Raw genomic sequence first — 21480 nt, forward strand, 5'->3', positions numbered from 1 at the left:
AAATAAAAATGAAAAGGCAATACTTTTTCAAGGCAAGGAGACTCGAGGACTTATTCAAAGATACAGATTAAAGTCAATAGGCCTCCGCCAGTGTCAATGGAGCAGATGCTCAGTTGCCGAGGATCACACGTTGAACAGTTCAAGATTTGAGATGCCAAGAGTTCGTAAAGATTGTCAAATGGAAGGAAAAGTTATAAGAAGGAGGGAAGAAAGAACAAATCTTCGTGGAGGAAAAGGGTTCACCCCTATTCCGACTGGTCAGACGGAGAGAATGACCAAGTGTGCACAGTACCTTATTCCATTGGTTAAAGCTGGTGCCACGGCAGTTGATCCTGGTAGTTCCCCACGACTGAAGCCGGTTCCTGCGGCTTCAGTCGTGGGGACAAGAAGGACGACGTCTGGAGCGATCTGCACTACCAAGGGATGAGGCCAGCAGCAGCGAAAAAGACAATGAATAAAAGGTCCTTTAAATCAGAAGAGGGCTCTTCTGATGGCTATCCGGACCACTACAGCACAGCAGTGATTTCGACCCAGCAGAGGATTCTCTGACTGAAGAAAAGACGAGCTGGTTGATCCCACCAGGCTTAAGGGAAGACGACTCCGGACTGGATCTTCTCTTAGTCGTTGAAGGGGTAGATAGCTCAGAACAGCAGAAGGGCTTCACCGGGACTCGGGGTTGCAGCAGCCGTCTTCTTCTCCGCTTCTCTTCAGTTCCTTGTAGTTCCAGAGGCGACTGCCTTCTAGCCCAAGATTCCTGCCTTTTATGCCAAAATCCCCCATTCACAAAGCCTGGCTGTCAATCACTCAGCAGGGGGGTTATCCAGCCCGGACAACCACCTCAGCCAATCAACACAAAGTGCGACTTGGGTCTCCAAGGAGACCCTGTGCAGGGGGTGACTACACCCCTCCCTCACATTCAGCCCACCTAGACACCCAGACGACAAAGGAGGGCTTCTGGTCAGAAGCCCACCAAAGGTCGGCGAACAAAGGAGGCAAACCTGGTTTGCAGCGCAAAGACAGACCCAAGAAGGATGTTAACAAAAAGAAATGGCGATTAAACCCAACCGGAGCTGAAATAAAAAGTATTTGGGCTAGCGGGTTTAAAGTTCAAGGCTACTAAAATAGCCTAAAACAATACCACGTTATGTAATATAACCGCGGTAGGAAAATTAGAGTAGATACAACTGCCACCAGCCAAGTCTTAATGTTAAAGGAGTGAAACAATGCTCCAGGAGGTACAGATAAAAAGGTCTACGGATTAACCCTTTCCAATACTCCATGTAAGATGGGGTGTACTGGATCTGTTAAATGACTATGTAAAGTTAATAGCAACTTTACCCTTTTCTGAGGGACAGTAGTCAGCCCCAGAAATGGAGTCAGTGGGAAGTCTAAAAGACAACCCTGTGTCACTGCACTGAAGGTGCTGAGTAACACAAAAGAAGGGAGCTACTGAAGTGGTGTACTCCAGAGTACACAATCACAAAAACAGTAGAAATACACATGGCAAAACACAGGTAAGAGTGGGGGAAAAGCTCACACTCTTACCAAGTGGAAAAAAATAAACTCCAGAAATCCAGCAAAGCTGCTGGGGGACTCACTAGGTAAGGGAAATTAGCCATAGAATGAGAATTCTCCCTAACAGGTTGCTAGAAGTAAAAGTGCTTTGTGGTTGGTAGATCGGGATTTTTCAATGAAAGAATTCCGCTCCCTGTCCACGCAGTGCTCTGTGAGCGATGCAGAGAGCATTGAAGTTATGTCTTTTCTTTGCTAGTAACCAGTGTAGGCTTCTCAAAACAGGAGGTGGGGGGGGGAAATGTTCTCTCCTGTTTAGTCTTAGTAGAAGTGTTGCCTAGTGTTTTGGATGCAGGCATTCCTAGTTATAGGCCGTTTGTGTAATCTATTCTTGACAATAGGCATCAGTAAGATTATGGTGAGGGTCCTGCATGGGTGGCTGAGATATGAAAAGATGCATCTGATTGATCATAGGTCGAAGTATTTTCATACCATTGCGTTGACTTGTGCTTCAAGTGAGAGTCCAGTGTCCATGAGGAATCTGTGAGACAGGCATAGTATCAAGAGAGACACAGACTCAAGCGTTATAGTTCCAAAACCTTTATTTACTACAATGCTGGGGTTGGTGTAATACCAAACTGGCCCTAACTGTAAAGGGATGGTTCCCTCAACTGATGTTTCTAAGAGCCGTCAAAGTCTGAAAGTCCAAAACCAAAATCCGTCTGTGTCTAAACCTATGCATCCCTCACTCTCTGATAAAATGTGGTAGGAAGTCTCTTCAAAGGAAAAATAGTGATTCAAACAGAAATATATATCAAGGCTGGTCTCAACTGGTCTTCTCACCAAGTGTGTCTTGGTTAGTTTAGTCAATGTTCAGCACAATCAAAAAGAAGTTGTTCATCAGCTTGTCTGCACAATGTTCTTACACTCTGTTGAACAAGTCCCAATGTGTTTAACACGTCCCAATGTCTTTAGTTCCTGGGGATTCCCTTCCCCAAGCTTCACTCCTTCCAAGTTTCAAATCAAACAAAAATAACAGTTTCTCTCCGGTGTCTCAGGGTTCCCTTCCCCAAGCGTATGCCTCCTTGTTTCACCAAATAAAAGTTCACCTCATTAGGCCACGTAGGGTTCCCTTCCCCAAACGTATGCCTCCTTGTTTCACCAAATAAAAGTTCACCTCGTTAGGCCATGTAGGGTTCCCTTCCCCAAGCGTATGCCTCCTTGTTTCACCAAATAAAGGTTCACCTCGTTAGGCCATGTAGGGTTCCCTTCCCCCAAGCGTATGCCTCCTTGTTACACCAAATAAAAGTTCACCTCGTTAGGCCACGTAGGGTTCGCTTCCCCCAAGCTTAAGTCCCATTCAGTTTTAAACACAAGTTCAATTTAACAGCACAGTTTCTCTTAGGCCACTCAGGGTTCCCTTCGCCAAACTTAGGCCTCTTCAACTTGTCAAGATGTGCCTCTCTCTTGTATACAGTTCCTTTCACATACAACCTTCCCATGGGGTAATAGCAGAGACTTTCAAAAACGCTAGGTTCTTGGCTCATCCGAAGCAAGATCACTCTGATCTTTGGCCCCTCTCTGTGATATATATGATATGATGTGGCATTTATAACGTGTCTGTACACAAGTGTTTCTAGGCGCAACAAGACATGGAGGGGAAAACAAGGGAGGACAAAATAACGATCTTACTAGGCCTTGTGTCATTCATATCGTGCAAGTGTGGGGAAGAGAAGGGGAGAAGTGCCAGGGGCAGGGGAAGGGGGAAATGCAGTTAACTCACAAGTGCAGTCAGCGGGTGGATCATAAGTGCAGAGAGAAAGGGCTATAGGGTTGCAGATACAGACCCTTAAGTGCTGGGGATTCCGGAGGCAGTGCAAGGGCAACTGGACATGCAGGAGCCTGGGCCCAAGTTCAGAGGGTGAAGAGGTGACCAGTGAGCGGAGCAGTCAGGTGCATCATCAGGGGAGAGGATGAAAGAAGGCGGAAGCAAAAAGGAAGGTCTTGAGTTGCTTCTGGAACCAGAGGTGGTTCTGCTCAAGTTTGAGAGCGGCAGGGAGGCTGTTCCAGGCGGGAGGCCCCAGCCAAGGAAATAGATCTGCCCCCTGTCTGTATTTCCTGGACTTGCCTCTCTTCTATCCTTTCCTTTTCCAGGTGCTTCCTGCACCCCTTGGTTATCATTCACTTGGTGGTGCTCACGTGCACCTTCTTTGTCTTGCTTTCTCTCAGCTTGCCGTGCCCCGGCACCTTCCCTTTGGGTTCACTTTCTCTTCACTGTGCCTCTTGCGCATTCATTTCTTTGCTTTCGGGCACGCTTACACCTGTCCTTTTCCTTTCCGTGCCTTTTGACACTTGTTTCATTCACTGGGATTCACTTGCACCTTCACTTCACTTCACTTTCGGGTCACTTGCACCATTCTCATTCATCTTCAAGCCTTTTTTCTTCCTCTCCGCACCTTTCTCTCGCTTTCCTTTTACTTTCTTGCTTCCGCTTCATGCCGCTTGCACTTTTTGTCTTTTCTCCCGATCCGCTCCAGCTAGTCGCACGCTCCTGAGTTTTTCATCACTTCCCCTGTGAAACTCACTGGGTAACAATGCGTCGGTGAGCAGTCCTCTCGGGATTGAGGTCAGGGTCTCACCACCTGCCGCTCAGACCCCCTTGGGACTGGCACACATCCTAAGGGAACAAGAACGCCACCAGCAGGACACAGGTTGCCTCAGTCCAGCTCACTGGAGACACTGCTCCCTATCCATGCTGCAGCCCCTCACAGGTACCGGCCCAGTGGTGTGGCGCTCTCCTCTCGATCCTCCAGCTCCTCTCCCTTCAGCTCACTGCTCCTTGGCTCCTCGGCTTCCTACAGGATTCGCAGCTCGCTCCTCGACTGTGCAAAACTATACCTTTTACACTTTACATATGAGTCAAGTGGAGTCAGGTGTGAGTAGTCAGTGTGAAATGTCTGACCCCGACTGACCCTATTAATGGGACAACCACTGTAGGTGACAGTCTTTCTTTTGTTTCTCAAGGGGTTTCATGCAGGTAATACTCACTACTCTCGGTTGCCTCCTCTTCTTTCTAATATTTGTCCAAAATGGGGGGGGGGGAGATGGAATTGGTTTGCAAATATCCGATGAAAGCGGAGGAAGGGGTTTCTCACCCTCTGGTTTTTTCTGCCCAATCCCCCGTGACCCTCCACTCAGGTGATCCTCCCTCGCTTGTCCACCCACAGAGTGGGGATCCATAAGCTATGGCCCTTCTCTGGCCACCTGAACAGAGGATCCCGGGCGAGTAGGTGAGAGAACGCAGTCAGGTTTCTCACAATTCCCCGATTAATTTCTCACGTTTAAGGTCTTGGTTCCATTTCTGAGGGCCAGGGAAGTGGTACAAGCTACGGTTGTTGTTTGGAGTGGCAATGACTTCTGTTTTTTTGGATTTAGTTTCAGGTTGCTGTTGGTCATCCAGAAGTATATCTCATTGAGGCAGTTAGTGAGGGAGTCGTTATACTCCATGTCAGTTGTTACCTTGAAAATAAGTTGGGTGTCACTGCATAGCTGTAACATGTTATTTGTTAAATGAGGGGAGCCATGTATATGTTGAAAATAATTGGTGGGAGCCTTGATTCTTGTGGGAAAATGGAAGCAGCCAACTGTTCTTATTGCCGAGATGACAGGAGGTAGATTGGTTGCTTCTGTTCGGTCTGCGCAGAAGGATTATATCCATTGCAGCGCTATTGATGCTGGATTCCTGTTGTTCTATTTAAGAACAATCTGAAATGGAAAGGAGGGCTCCTTCTGAAACCGACCTACGATTGGTCGATTGCTCCGAGGATTCTTTGTGTATATATAGCTCTCCAGCGCGGAGTAATGTAGGGCATCTGCTCTTCATGCAGGAATCTTTGTGGGCCCTTGATACAATTCCTGTTTCCAACGATCGGTTCATCCATTTTAGGAAATAGAGGACTGGGGTGTCTTTGCCAGGTAGGCTTTTGAAGACATTTGGTGGACCGGGGTTATTCGGTGATTCGGCTTTCTTACTCTAATTCACTAGTTTGCGGAAGGTTTCTTCAGGAAATGTTCTGAAGTGATTAAACTCTGGATTTCTTTATCTGTATCGTTAGTTTTAGCTGAGCTATGTACGTTGATGTCATTCTGGATTTTGCTTCTGAAGGAGTTCTCAGTGTCATTGCAGAGCTCTTGTGAAGGTATGAGCATGTTGCTGCATGAGATGGGCTTTTCAGTTCATTAATGATTTTGAACATTTCCTTTTGCGGGTTTGCTGCTGTTCTGATTATTTCGGTGTAGCGAAACAGGGAGCGAGAGGGGTGGGGAAGATCAGGCAGAGAGAACAGAGCAGTGAGAAACAGGGAGAGAAAGAAGAGTGAGGAAGATCAGGCAGAGAGAACAGATCAGTGAGAAACTGGGAGAGAGGAGTGGGGAAGATCAGGCAGAGAGAACAGAGCAGTGAGAAACAGGGAGAGAGAGAGGAGTGAGGAAGATCAGGCAGAGAGAGAGAACAGAGCAGTGAGAATAGGAGGTGATGGGAGACATGAGAAAGGAAGATCGGGAGGAATTAAGAGCGACAGAGCAGAGTAATAAGGACAAAAGAGTCGAGAGGACATGTGAAGAAGGGGAGGCAGGAGAAAGAGTAAAGAAAAGAGTAGGCGTGAAAAGAATGCAGTGAGCTGAGAGAGGGCCATGGAGAGTGTAGAAAGGACAGAGAGAAGGGTGGAAGTAGAGAGGGAGAGAAATGACAATAGGAGCTCAGGGGGAGTCAGTAGGAAGGACAACTGTGAGCGAGCGAAAAAGAAGAGTAATAAGGGCAGGAGACAGTGAAGAGAAGACGAGAGGTCCAGCAGAAGGAGATAGTAAGGGAAAGAGTAGGCGAGAGAAGAAATAGTGAGAAACAGGGGCAAAGAGAGCGAGAGAGAGCGAGAGAGCGAGAAAAGGGGGGCGTAGAAAGGAGAAAGAGATGAAGACACACCTTGACCTTTATTATCTTTGGGGATATCAGAATTAGAACTGGTTGCCATTAGAAGATTCCTGCGGCAGTGATACAGAGAAGGTTACTGCCTGAAGGTGCTCATTCCTGGTGTTATCCTGCTCTAGTCCTGGCACACAACGCTCAGGGGAATAGGGAGCCCTGGACTAGGATTATACCACAGAACCTCTTAATTTGGCCTTCCTGGAATACAAATTTGAACAAGTGCTTAAATTGAGATTACATTCCCAAACCTTTCTGAATTATTGAGGACATCTGTGACAAGAGATGCATCTGTTTTTGGAGTTTTACCTTGTCGTGTCACTTTTCCACCAAGCTTTCTCCAACGGGGGTTTTATAGGCTGAAAGATATCTTGTGATTTAAATGGTCTTGGGCCTTGTTTTTGCAAAAGGGGTTTCATTATTAAACAGGACTTCAGGGGGTAGTAAAATTGAGAGGGAAATAAGACGCCTTTTATTAGATTGCTTTCATGCTCTGTTTTCTCCCCTCTTGTACAGCAGCATTACTGTTAGACCTTTGGGGGTGGTGTAATCCGATTGTTAGTGGGTGTCCCGCTCTACCTCCAGTTGCTCCATGGTCTATAAGTTAGTTGGAATATGCCCGTTAGGTAAGATGTTCACAGAACTGGTAAATCTTCCTGACCTTTTTCCACACTCACAGAATATAACTCTTTTTATAGGTGTAATTTTTTTGAATCTCCATAGTGTCTTTTTAAAGTTATCCTCTTTAACAACTTTTTGGCAATAAGTGCCTGCAGTGGCTGGATGCGTAAGCACGGGTCTGCAGTGGCTGGATGCTAATCCCAATGTACCACCGCAAGCCCTGGTTTGCGGTGGCTGAATGCAAATCGCAATGTACCACCGTAAGCACAGGTCTGCGGTGGCTGGATGCCAATCGCAAAGTACCACTGTAAGCACCGGTTTGCAGTGGCTGGATGCTAATCACAATGTACCACCGTAATCACTGGTTTGCAGTGGCTGGCTACCAATCCCAATGTAAACACTGATTTGCAGTGGAATGGATGCCAATCCCAATGTAACACCGTAAGCACTGGTTTGCAGTGAGCTGGATGCCAATCCCAATGTACCACCTAAGCACTGGTTTGCAGTGGAATGGATGCCAATCCCAATGTACCACCGTAAGCACTGGTTTACAGTGGCTGGATGCTAATCCCAATGTACCACCGTAATCACTGGTTTGCAATGGCTGGCTACCAATCCCAATGTACCACCGTAAGCACGGGTGTGCAATGGCTGGATGCCAATCAGAATGTACCACCGGAAGCACTGGTTTGCAGTGGAATGGAAACCAATCAGAATGTATCACCATAAGCACTGGCCTGCAGTGGCTGGATGCTAATCACGTTTTGCAGACAGTGGCAAATTCAAATGCTTTTCTGAAGATCGATTGAGCTCACTGATAGTTCAAAAGTTGAATTTTTCGGAAAGTAGCAGTGGAAGGCTCTCCAGTCCTGGGTTTGCTTGGAATTCTGGGACTTGTGGTTTTCCTAAATGTCACAAAAGAAAAAAATACAAGTCCCGGGATGCAGAGGGGAAACGCAGGACTAGATGGTCTTTTCAGACACTGCCACTTGAAACCTGAGAGCTCTGAAATCACACGTTTATAAAGTAACACATGATGAGATAAAGGCTGCAGGGTATGATTCTCCAATCGTTTCTCAGTTGTAACATTTAGGTGGTGTGTTATGCACTGCCTATATGCCACAGCTATTGTCATCCAAAGCGCCGCTAGCAGGGCGATGGCATGTGAAGGGGGGGGGGGGGGACACACGTGCTGGGGGTATTGTTTGGATTTGCATCCACCCATTGACAGCCCCTAGCCATTCCTACCCACTACTGGCCCCTCCCCATAATACACTCTTCCCCAAGACCTCTTTGAGCTAGTTCTGCGCTTTTAAGGGGGAAGCCTCTGCTGTTTCTAAGGAGTTCCAGGAAAAACAGCACAGCCAGACCAGACCAGACTAGACGCAGCAGAAGCATCAGGAATGATCAGACAGAAGAGCCAGCCACGTGCAGGAAGATATCAGGGCATGTTTCTACGGGTCTGGAGAAGGCTTGCAAACACTGTTCTACATGTGTAAAGACAAAGAATAAAAACAGCCTTCAAAAAGATAAGAAAGCTCAGAGCTGAACAAATCCAGAGAAGATCTTGTCCCTTTGAGACACACAAACTGGGCGCTTTGGGCAAAGGGGCGCAGGTATCTACATATCAGGGTACAGAAAGGTCCCCACCCGAGCCCTGCATGTGGGCCCACCCTCCACCTCGACTGATAGCGCTGCACTACTTACGTGTGGTGCTCCTGTTGCCTTCTGTTGGATCCGAGTGGACGTGATCGATAAAGTAAGAGGCGCCCTCTGCTTTGACCCTGAACGCAGCTACTCCTGGTCCCGTGTCCACACTCCCTGCTGTATAGAAAACCAGAAATAAATGCAAGGCCGGCTGTGCACCTCTCTGCATAAACCATCATTACATCCAAGCCATGCGCTCCCCCTAAGGGTTCCCTCTAGAGCTAGAAGGTACAGTATCACTCAGGCTTGCGTCATCTGGTGGGAATTCTGCCGGTTTTGTTTTTTTTGGCAGAAGGGTGCCGGATTTACCTCCAATTACCATTCCGCCAAACTTGTTGTTGGGAGATGCAGTGATGCAGTGGTAACAGTATTATTTTTACTGCACCAGCCAACTTGTAATGAGGCTGCTTGCTCTATAGCATCTTGCTCCCAGTCTCCAGGGTGCTCTTCTGCAGTATCTTCTCTATGGTTTACTCTGGTTCTCTTGGCCTTTCCCCGCTGCACTGTTTCATAACATTGCAGACCTCCTCTGTCTCCTCTTGGCTACTACCAGCTGTTACTACCCTCTGGCTCTCTTGGGGTTTCTTTCACGCTCTTGCCAAGGTTCCACCTTGCATTCTGATCCTCGGCCTTTCTTTTTCTTGTGCGCCTGCCTCTTCAGCAACCTCCCGCCCTGTTTTTCCATCTACCCCCTCTTAGGTGCCCCCCCCCACTTCTTTGCCCCCCCATGTGTACGTCCTCATTATTTAACCACATTTTCTTTCGCCCCCTGTCTTGCTACTCTCCCTCTGTGTATGCCAAATGTTCCCCCTTGCCATTCTGAAATTACCTCTCACCTCCTCCATCAGTTTCCCCTCCTCTCTTCCTCCGCACCTCCTTCATTCCATCCTCTGCTTCCTCTTCCACCTTATCTCTAGTCCCTCTCATCTTCTCCATCAGTGTCCCCTACTCCCCTCCTCTGCACCTCCATTCCATCCTCTGCTCCCTCTTCCACCTCCTCTCGCCCCCTCCATCAGTTTCCCCTACTCCCTTCCTCTGCACCTCCATTCCATCCTCTGCTCCCTTTTCCACCTCCTCTCTGGTCCTCTCGCCCCCTCCATCAGTTTCCCCTTCTCTCTTCCTCTGCACCTCCTTCATTCCATCCTCTGCTTCCTCTTCCACCTTATCTCTAGTCCCTCTCATCTTCTCCATCAGTTTCCCCTTCTCTTTTCCTCTGCACCTCCTTCATTCCATCCTCTGCTTCCTCTTCCACCTCCTCTCTGGTCTTCTCGCCTCCTCCATCAGTTTCCCATACTCCCTCCCACTGCACCTCCTTTCCATCCTATGTGCTCTCTTCCACCTACTCGCTGGTCTCTCTTGCCTCCCCCATCAGTTTCCGCACCTCCTTCATTCCATCCTCTGCTTCCTCTTCCACCTCCTCTCTGGTCCCTCTCACCTCCATCAGTTTCCCCCTACTCTATTCCTCAGCATTTCCTTCATTCCATCCTCTGCTCCCTCTTCCACCTCCTCTTCAGTCCCTCTTACATCCTCCATCAGTTTTGAATTAATGATATTTTATTTGTAACGCGCTCATACACCAGTGTTTCAGAGCGCGAGAAGGCGAGGAAGGGGAAACAGAGGAGAACACAACAACAATCTTACTATGCCCAGTGACATTGAGAACGTGCAAGTGCATCAGAAAGGGAAAAGTGCGTGGAAGGCGGGCGGGGACTGGAAAGTGTGGAGCAGAGGATGACAGATAAATAAATAATAATAAATAAAACTAACTAGGTAATAGAGGCAATAAACAGTGGTAGTGCAGCCAGCAGGCGGCAAGTGCTGTGTTTACGGCAGCAGAATGGGTAAGTCTGAATAAGTGCAGAAAAAGAAGAAAATGGGGTGGGGGAACTGTATGGGTACAGATACAGTCACCAGTGCATGAGGGTGGCAGGGTGAGAAGGTACCTGGGCCCAGGGGACAGGGGGTGGCCAGGTGCACAGTGCCAAGTTGGAGCAGAGTCAGCAGGGGAGATGGGGGGTGGAGGGGGTGAAGGCAGAAGCAAAGAGGAAGGTCTTGAGGTGCTTCTGGAACCAGAGATGGTTCTCCTCAAGTTTTAGAGTGTGCAGGGAGGCTGTTTCAGAGGGAGGTCCCAGTCGAGGACAGATCTACCCCCAGCTCGTTTCTTAGAAAAATGACAGACCCTGCGGGAGTTAGAGGTAGAGGAGCGAAGAGCTCGAGAGGGGGGGTATTTGCGGATGGATAGCTGAAGGTATTTTGGACCCAGGTCCCAGAAAGCCTTGTGGACAATGCAGAGGGTTTTTAATTTAATCCTTGCATCCACTGGGAGCCAATGGAGAGATTTCAGAGCTGGAGAGATACGATCCCAGGGCTTGAGGCCAAGGACAAGTCTTGCAGTCCTGTTCTGGATTAGTTGCAGAGGGCGGAGGGTAGAGGCAGGTAGATTTAGAAAGAGGCTGTTACAATAGTCCAAGCTAGAGAGAACCAGAGCTTGGGAGACGGTGAGCTTCTGGGGTAAGGAGAGGAAAGGCAGAGTACCTCTGAGGAGGTGCAGTAGGAAGTTTTACTTTTTAGAGACCTCAGAGATGTGGGCAGAGAAGGAAAGTGCAGAGTCAAAGATGACCAAGGTTCTTAGCCTTGCAGGTGGGGGTAGGAGGAGTGCCAAGGGAGGCCAGCCAGAGAGTGAGGGGAAGGATGGTGAAGGTGCGCCGATGAGGAGAATCTCTGTCTTGCTGGCATTCAGACAAAGATCATTGGCGGCACACCAATCTTGAATGGCAGTTAGGCAAATCAGAGATGAGGGAGGGGGAGGAAGTGGCTGAGGGCAGCCTGAAAATGAGTTGAGTGTCGCCCGCGCAGCACTGGAAGTTTGAACAGAAAATGGCAATGCAGTGGGCAAGAGTTACCAGGTACTGGTTGAAAAGCCAGGGCGAGAGATTAGACGCCTGGGGAACACCACAGGTAGAGGAAATAGATGAAAGGAAGGACCCAAAATTGGACCTGGGAGGGTCGATCGGAGAGGAAAGAGGTCAGCCAGGCCACAGCCTGATCAGTGATACCCAGGTTATTACGGAAACGGTTGAGCAGGATGCTATGATTGACCGTGTCGAAGGCAGAAGAGTGATCGGGTAGGATGAGGACAGAGGGAATGTTGGAGTCAAGGTTTGAGAGCAGGTCTTCACAGATATTCAGGCGAGCAGTTTCCGTGCTTTAGGCCGCTCTGAAGCCAGACTGGTGGTCATGGAGACAGCCAACAAAATCGGAATTCAGGTTAAGCTGAGAGATGGCCAGCTTTTCCAGGTGTTTACCCAGGAAGGGAGTAATGGAAATTGGGCGGTAATTAGCAGGACAAGAAGGATCAGGTGTGGGTTTCTTGAGAAGAGGGTGCACAAGCGGGTGCTTCAGACAGGAGGGGAAGGAACCTGAGGCAAAGGAGTGGTTGCAGAAATCGGCAAGGGCCAGAGCGAGGGTGTCAATTTGGTCCTTGATGGTTTTCGAGGAACAGGGATGAGCCTGTTTTGACGAGGCTTTCATAGATCAGACGTGTCTAGCGACCTCATCAGGGCACAAAAAAAAGAGGGCGCTAGAGGGCCGACCAAGATGGCCGCTCCCCTGAGAACTCCTGGCTTCCTCCCGCATTAATCCTGTTTAATCGCGGCAATCCTGTGGCAAAACCACTAAATCCGCAAGAAATACTCTATCCTAGCGCTGCACCTCATTCCTGCCGAAAATCTGGAGTGAATCGGACTCGCCTTCTGTGAGACATCTGCTGCGACTCCGACCCACCTGGCCAAAATCCTTTGTAGACGGACAGGAGCCGCCCGCGGGACCTGCCACGGCCACCACCAGTAGAAAGTGGCACAGTGGGAGTCGATCGGAACCGGGGCGCTGCCCCGCCGGCCCCGGGGAACGGCGTCACGGCTCCCAGCCATTAGTAGGACAGTGGCAAGGCGTACTCACCACAGGTGAGGGGCGGGAGGCGCGCGGGGCTCACAGAAGCGTGCAAAACAAGCAGGATGGCGAGACTACGCTTCGCCAACAAATTGGGGTCGCTCTGCGGTGCCCTCACCATTTTGGCCCATAGCGATTCCCCGCACGGCTGGGCCTCGGTCCCTTGTGCGGCACAAAGCGGCTAAATCTGAACCCTCACTGCAGGCCTCATCCACGCACGCCTCGACTGAGCCTTTGCTACACCCGAAAATCAGCCTTGACACCACAGCCAAGTTCAAGATGGGGAAGCCAAACAAGTCCCAGAAAAGACTCAATTTTGATGCAGACCCAGCGCCTAAAACGGCCAGGCCGGAACACCGCCCAGAATCCCCGAATAATCAATCGGAGGTAGAGCTGCAGCAACAAACGGACATTAGAGAAATCCTGATGGAACTAAAAGCTGGGATAGGCGGCCTGGACAGCAAGATAGACTCGCTCTCGTCCAAGGTGGACCTGTTGAGCACCGGCTCGACAAACACAGTGACAGGCTCGACTCAGTCGAACAGAGAGTGTCAGATCTGGACGACGGCACATCAGCACTCCCTTCCCATGTCTCCACGCTTGAAGGCCAAATGAAAACCGTACTCGCCAAAACGAAGACTTGGAAGGCCGCTCCAGATGTAATAACATCAGGATAGTCGGAGTCAGAGAAAGAAAACTACCAGTCAGAATGGAAGAACACATTGAAAAACTATGCACGGAGCTATTCGGTCCCGCAGTCCTGTCGCAAATATTCGTAGTGGAAAGAGCCCACAGAATCCCTGCAACAAGACCTGCTCCGGGAGCCCCTGCCCATCCGATCATTGCCAAGCTCCTAAGCTACAAGGACACGGACGCCATCCTCAGAATGGCAAGAGAAAAGGGCAAACTACACTTCGACGCGGATGACATCCAGTTTTACCCGGACTTTTCGTCGTCAGTCCAAGCCCAAAGGAGATCGTTCACCCATGTGAAACACAGACTATGCGCCAACCAAATTACGTACTCGATGCTCTTCCCGGCGAGGTTTCGCATTCGCATTCAACTGGAGGGAAATACCCACTTCAACTCCCCAGAAGAAGCCACATTGTACCTCGACCGGCAGGGATGTAAATCCGCAAACCAAATGCCCGGAGCCACAAACAGAGAAAGAGCGGGGAGAGTCCCGCCGTGACAAACACCCGCGACACTGATCCAAAGCAAGAAGGTATCAAGCCATCAGGACAATCTTCGCAAACGGGAGGATGGGGACTAAGCCTCGGAAGGCCACCTGCGCCCCATGGACAGCACGCCTAGTGTTCAGTTGGGGGGGTTCCGAACGGACGAGTTGGGGGTTGTCCGTGTAAGGAAAATTGTTTTATTGTTGTTGTCATTCGTAACGCGCACCATGCGCCGTCGCCTAACCGCTGGCCTCATCCAGAGCCCCGCCGCCGCCCCTCTCGGGCCATCCCGCCTGACGCAGCTCCCATGCAATCCAGCCGTCCCAAGTGTCGGGACACCACCTCCGGTATGTCTGCGAAACAGGTGCCTTATAAAACATCACTGGTACATTCAAAGTAGCAACCTGGAACATTAGAGGGGTCAACATCCCGGCCAAGACACGTAAGATCCTGCAATTACTCAGACGCCACAAAATCGAGGTGGCAATGATTCAGGAAACCCATCTTTTGCCGCAAAACGAGCATCTGTGGGCCCGCAGCTGGGGATGCCATCGCTACTTCTCTTCATATTCATCCTACGCCAGGGGAGTCGCAATTCTTCTTCACACTTCGCTGGGGTTTCGCTTGATCCAAACAGAAAGAGATCACGAGGGAAGGGCTCTTCTGGTTCGGGGCATTGTGGAGGCAGAGGAGGTGGTTTTCATCAACTCCTGCGCCCCCCCCAACACAGACGGTGCAAACAACTTTGACTGGGTGCTGTCCCGCCTCACGCAAGTGCGAAACGCTACCATAATCTGGGGAGGGGACTTGAATACTCATCTCGACTCACAGAAAGATAAATCAAAGCTAACAACCGCACATCCGCCCAAAGCCAGCCTACAGGTGCAGGAGATCTGCAAAGCGTTTGACCTATCGGACATATGGAGGATCCAGAACTGGGAAGCCAGAGACTACACATACCACTCAAGTGTCCATAATACGAACTCCTGCATCGATTATCTCCTAGTCTCCGCTCACAGCAACTGGCAATGGGGCACATGCCAAATACTCCCCAAAACCTTCTCAGACCACGCCATGGTAATACTCGAATGCCGCATGCCAACTACCAGACGACATCCCCGATGGCGTTTCAAACCCAGATCTCTTGCCGATTCAACATTCGCCACCGAGCTAAGCGAGGAAATCAACACCTTTCTTGACATTAACCAAGGCACCGTCAACTCCGCCGGAGTGCTATGGGAATCTCTCAAATGCTATGTAAGAGGCGTCTGCCTAGCCAAAGAAAACGGAATCCTGAAACTTAACAGACGCGAGCTAGGGACCAGTGAAACACACCTGAAGGAATTGGAAAAGCAGCAAGCCGCTCACAGACCACATCCAGGTGATGTTGAAAGAAGAACTTCTGAACTTTAGAAACCTAGCTGAAAGGGAGATTATATTTCTGGGCCACAATAACAGAATTAGACAATACGGTGAAGGCCAGAAGCCTGTAGCCCTTCTCGCTCAGCTTATAGCGGCAGACAGGAGGCCAACAAGGGTGGACTGTATCCGGACACCACAGGGAAATATGCTGCACAAAGAAGACGACATTGTCGAGGTCTTCAGGGCATTCTACCAAGATCTATACAGCGCTGGGAGCCCGGCGGATTCCGATGCGATCCGGAATTACCTCAACGACACAGAACTGTACTGGGTGGAATGGGAACTCGGGAGCCGCTGAACGAGCCCATAAAGCTAGAAGAGATCCAAGAAGCCATTAAAAGTCTACCGCCATCCAAAGCCCCGGGGCCCGATGGGCTAACTGGTGAGTTTTATAAACACTTCGCCCCTCTCATTGCCCCTCTTCTGCTAAATGTCTTCGAAGAAGCGATCGAATCTGGCATTCTCCCACAGACATTAAGAGAAGCCAACGTAATACTACTACACAAAAAAGACAAGCCTCCCGAAGATTGTAAGTCCTACCGCCCCATATCACTAATTAATCTGGACAACAAAATCCCTGGCCAAGATCCTCGCTAATAGGCTTCTCCCGCTAATGCCTGCACTGGTACTCGCTGACCAGGCGGGATTCGTACCTGGCCGAAACACCACATTCGGGATATGTAGAATGTTCGGGGTTCTGGCAGAGTTCGACCCCGAACAGCAGGCATTGGCGGTGCTGCTGGATGCCGAAAAGGCGTTCAACTCCGTTGAGTGGCCCTTTTTGTTCGCCGTGCTGCAGCTCGGACTTGGGAAACAGTTTATCAAACTGGTCTCGCTCCTCTATAATCAGCCCCTATCAGCAATCACTCTCGGGTCGACTCGTTCGGCACATATCAACCTCCAGCGCGGCACTAGGCAGGGATGCCCACTATCCGCCATGATATTCGCCCTTGTGATGGAGCCCTTAGCAGCGGGCCTAAGGGAACGCCAAACCAAGAGAGGGCTTAAAATAGGACCTCACCGTCTAATTATATCCCTCTATGCCGACAACATAGTCCTGTTCATGCAAAACCCCAGCGAAAACTTTAACCCGATTATGCAAGAAATAATTAAGTTTGGGCTGGTATCAGGGTTGAAAATCAATCAATCTAAATCAATCGTTTTTCCCTTAAACACAAAGACCAAAATAGTTAAAGACGATTTTAACTTCCATTGGGAAAAAGCCCACGTCCGATACCTAGGAATCAAAGTGTCTCTGAACCACCACGACATATTCAAAGACAATTACGAAAGCACACTGAAATCATTAAGAGATAAGGTGAACAGATGGAAATCTCTACCACTCACCCTCTGGGGAAGAGCCTCACTGGTAAAAATGGTAATCTTACCCAAACTCCTGTACCTTTTCGCCAACATCCCCATCCTGTTGTCCCGGCGCTTCCTGGGTAATCTGAGAAGCCTAGTTCTGGACCTCATGTGGTCGGGCAAACCCGCAAGGGTGGCATACTCATCCCTCGTACTTCCCGTCACTAAGGGTGGCCTAGCTCTACCCGATTTAGAACGGTACTACTGGACAGCACAAGCCCAGTTTCTCAGCCATTGGTATGAGCCCCAATTCGTAAGACCACACGTTCAGGTCGAACGGGCACTAGCCTCATCCAACTTGCTAAGGGCCGTGATTATCAGCAAACAGGCTGTGCCACACACGACGCTGAACATAGTGCAATCCACATACACAATATGGCGGAAAATGGCCCATAAGTACAAGATTCAGATTAGATACTCTCCTCTTCTACCCGCGAAATTCATTCCCGGGATCCCACTCACCGCCGAGAAAGTGTATCTGATCTGGGCGGACAAGTGCAAAATAAATACACTTGGCGACCTCTTCATACAAGACACCTTTATAACACCCCAACAGGCGAAGGAGAAGGGTAGCACATCCTCCCTTGATATCTTTTTGTTCTTTTTGTACTTCAGAGTGCGGTACACCCTGCAGGCCCTCATCCCATCATTCCCACAACAACCTCCCACCTGGCAGCTGCTGCACGGAGCCATTCAGGCAAAGGGGGAGGGCAAATGGGTCTCATCTATCTACAAAGCCCTGCTCATGGACACTCTTCCCTCGAACCCCAAGACGAAGGCAAGATGGGAAACCACGCTTCGAACCCCCATTCTAGATGACTGGAACTACACCTTACAACAGACTCAAAAAGTGGCACTCCCTGACTGCCACCAGGGGGCGCACGAATGAGCCTGCTCTTCGTGTGAGCTCCGCACCTGAGGTCCACCTGAGGTCCCAAAAGTGGCTCTGAGCCCCCCACTTTTACGACCCACCCAGATCTGATTACGGAGCAGGACATGTCCAACGGTGACCCCCCCCATCTGGGGAAAAACCCGAAGAAAATCGGAGGAGTCTTCGCCGAGAAAACGAGATAGACATTCTGAGGCCCTGGCCACGACGTGCGCCGCAACAAACGGAAAGCGCACCCCCGCGCCTGAATACACACTTGAGGGGAGAGCTGATCTGCGCGACGGCCCCTACACGGCTGAGGGAACCTCGCTCGGCCTGTCGGTGTGGGTCGGGCGTTGCGAGCTGAGCCCTGTCCCCGCGCGGGACCCATAGGGGTCCCACCCGATGAGATAAGGTAGGCGGCCGCCCCTCACCCCCTGTCTAAAGGACTCCACCAGGCAAGGGACTGTCCCGCGCTGCGGCACGCACCTCTGCGGCCCGCTACCGGTCCGACGATGTAACGGAACTTCCTCCTCTCCCTCTCCCTGCTCCTGCTTAGAGGCTGCCTAGCACGCGTGTTGAGCAAGCCACCCCCCCCCCCCCCCCGACACGGAGCCGGGGTCCATTGCCGTTCAGAATGGGAAATTGGAGTCTACAGGCACCCGAAGGCGAGGATACCCCCTCCCTTCGTGGGGGCCCCTGAGGTGCGCACCCACTACTACCGTACAGTCCGGGGGGAAAGAGGAGAAGCAAAGGAAGAAAAGGAAAACTCAATTAGTCTAAAGGAAAGCATACGGACAGGCAGGTGGGAAAACCTCGACATATGGACCCCACGTTCTGCAATCCCCAATGACAGCGAGCACTTCGAAACAGCACTTGCCGGATACCACGCATTCGGATCAGCATACTTGGGGCACCGCCTAGTAAGTGCCTCAACCCTGCTAACAGATCTAGCGCCAAACCCACCGGCATATCGGAAGGTCACCAAGACTGAGGGTTGGGCCCCCATACCTGGGGCGTGTGCCTCCTCGAGTAGCCTTGAACATAAGTGATCTGATATTGAGGGGCCATCTTGCACTCCCCCACCCCCTGAGAAGGAGAAATCGGCAAGGCGCACAGGCCACTCACAACTGGGAGGGGTTTTGGAGGATGGGAATTCCTGCTTGAATATTTGGACGAACAAGCTACGGTCGCCTTGCGATAAGGGGCGCTAGCAGAACCCCTTCAGGCGACGAAGGATTGAGGGTTGGGCCCCTGCTTGACAGGGCGTGTGCCCTCCTCTGACTACATACCCACTCCCAAAGCTCACTGGACTTGGGAACACGATCTCGGCTTTCCACCTGGAGTGGTCTTAGCGCACGTGGCGAATCCAGGGGGGCCATACCCTGCCCGTGCCTTGCTGCCCCTCTTCTTGGAGACATATCCCCAGAGTTTTCTGTTACGCTACGCCACAGGCGAACCCCCACCGGAATACAACGAAACAAGGTACAGGAAGGAGTCAAGTGGTGCCTAATTTTAATGAGGAACGCTCCTTGCCGGTGGTGAACTTTTCAAAAGCTCTTCGCCTCAATGCCTCCCCTGGCCACCACGGGATAACAGCTTGCACGCACAAGCGTATTACCCTCGAATGACCATCCCGGCGGCATAGCCCTCTTAAATCCATCTGAGACCCATCCTCCATGGACACTAAGGGTAAACTGGCAAAATACAGGTTCACACCAGCCATCGAACCTTCAAGATCTTCCACTGAGTCCACGATGTCGACGGCAGGGTCTGACACAGCTGCGACCAAGGCAGACGTCACTGACCTACTCACCGACAAGAGAGGCATGAGAGCGGACATCGGCAGCAAAATAGACAAAATTACACAGAGGATGGACAAAATGGATGACAGGCTGGAACAGGTTGAGCATAATCAAACCTCTCTGAGCACATTGGAGGCACAAATGGATCACTGCATCGCCGTGATAGAACATAAAGAGGAGGAAATACGCCTCAAGGTTGATGATCTTGAAAACAGGGAGCGCCGCAACAACATAAGGGTCTTTGGTGTTCCCGAGAGAGAAGGTGAAACTGAATTCAATCTAAAGCAGACCCTACACAGGATTCTAAAGCTCCTCTTCAAGGATAATTCGGTGGATGAACCCAGAATTGACCGTATTCACAGAGCTGGGGGTAGACCGGGAGGCCCGAGATCGGTACTGGCTCGATTTCACAATTATGCTGACAGAGCAAGAATCCTGGAGAAGGCCAGGAATACCCCACAACTTTCACTCGAAGACTCCAATATTTCACTGTCAGGATTTATCATCACTCACGCTGGCACTGAGGAAGAAGTGTTCCTCGATCACGAAGATGCTAAAGGACAAAGGCGTTAGATACAGATGGGGTTACCCGTTCTCCCTCACCTTTGAATGGGAAGGCTCGGCGATGAGACTCGGCTCAGAGAAGGACTTCACTGACTGTATAGCGGACCTATTGGGTCCCGAGGGGGAGGGTTCCTCCCTTGCAGAGTCAAAAAGGGAAGAGGGTGAGTGGCGCACCAAGGGCCCACAGCGGAGAAGAATTCAAGGATCCAGGAAATTCCGGAGGATGAACAACTCCCAGGATATGGAGCATTAATCTGAGCCTGGATTCTCACACCACACCGCATAACGCAATAGAATCAATGAGGTGATAACATGGTGGGGGCTGGGAGTATGAACGTCGCCTGACAATGGGTGGAGTAACTTAGCTCACTTGATGTCGATCTGATTCCCGGCGCGTGCCACTGATATGCCCGGCATAAGGGTCGAACACCTGTCTTACTGTCCAACTCCAGTCACGCAGGCACTGAACAGGAGCTAGAGTGACTGGGTCACCTGATAGATCTATGAGGTACAGCAGACACTGGACAGATGCCTAAAATCGAGACTGGAAGTCTTATTTACAAGTTGGTTTTGATGAATGTTATGAGTGCAAAGTTGGGGCTCACTGTTATATTGGTTTGTACTTTGATAGGACCGCTTTTTTTGCGGTTCCCATTGGTGGTCCGAGGCCGACTGGGTGATGTTAACCTGGAAGGACCGGACGCCGACTGCATGGGGGGAGGGAAGGGGTGGGTGGGTGTTATGGGTCGACACGTAGTATACTGGAAGGCAGACCTGGGGGGCGGAAGAATACAAAGCAAGTTTATGAAGGAACTGAAGGCATACTGGGCGGGTCACTCGTTGACCTCCTTAGGACATGTTGGATCCCAATTTGAGAAAGACGGATCACGCCCCGTCCTATCAATCATGTTAAGGGCCATGAAGCAGACGATTCATCCATTGATATACTCACATAAACCTTGTGATGTCTCCCACATTTGCATCCACTAGCAATACGCTACGCATATGCACACTGAATGTAAAGGGACTGAACTGCCCCACGAAACGCTCCATGGTGGCCAGAGAATTTAGGCGGTCGAATATAGACATTCTATTTCTCCAAGAAACACGATACCGTAGAGGGGAGGAGAAACTTATTCCATCTCGTGAGTAGGGATGTAACGGTATAACGGTATACCGTTAAAGATACCGTGAACCACTCAATTGAACAATAATAACCGTCACATTGTTTATACCGGTATACCGTTTATACCGTTAAGTGTGCTTTTCAATCTGATTTGGAAAGGCTGCAGTAAACAAGTGCTGCATAGTCTTGGCCTTGCACTGTTGGATGTGCCATCTGCCAAGTAGTTTCAGTTGGAGCAGTTTTTAATGCCATTGCATAAACCACACGTGCCCGACACAAAATTAATATGTTAGCAATAGGAAGAATAAATACAGTGCCAAGAAGGGAAAGGGTTTACTTTGGGTTGGCGACTTTGGGGTTTATATATTTATAATGGATAATGTTTG

At 50.2% G+C, this 21480-nt stretch overlaps 1 protein-coding gene across 1 annotated transcript in view; it reads right to left on the reverse strand.

The window, feature by feature from the left end:
• Positions 1-21480, reverse strand: part of LOC138473367 (zinc finger protein 485-like) — a 275091-nt gene that overhangs the window by 80551 nt on the left and 173060 nt on the right. Inside the window, exon 6 of the mRNA XM_069612055.1 lies at positions 8819-8935. Coding sequence (XP_069468156.1) covers positions 8819-8935 — 117 coding nt within the window. The remainder of the gene's footprint in view (positions 1-8818; positions 8936-21480) is intronic.

The sequence above is a fragment of the Ambystoma mexicanum genome, chromosome 8 (assembly GCF_040938575.1).
Source record: "Ambystoma mexicanum isolate Mex_15411 chromosome 8, UKY_AmexF1_1, whole genome shotgun sequence".
In the NCBI taxonomy this organism is placed as follows: domain Eukaryota; kingdom Metazoa; phylum Chordata; class Amphibia; order Caudata; family Ambystomatidae; genus Ambystoma; species Ambystoma mexicanum.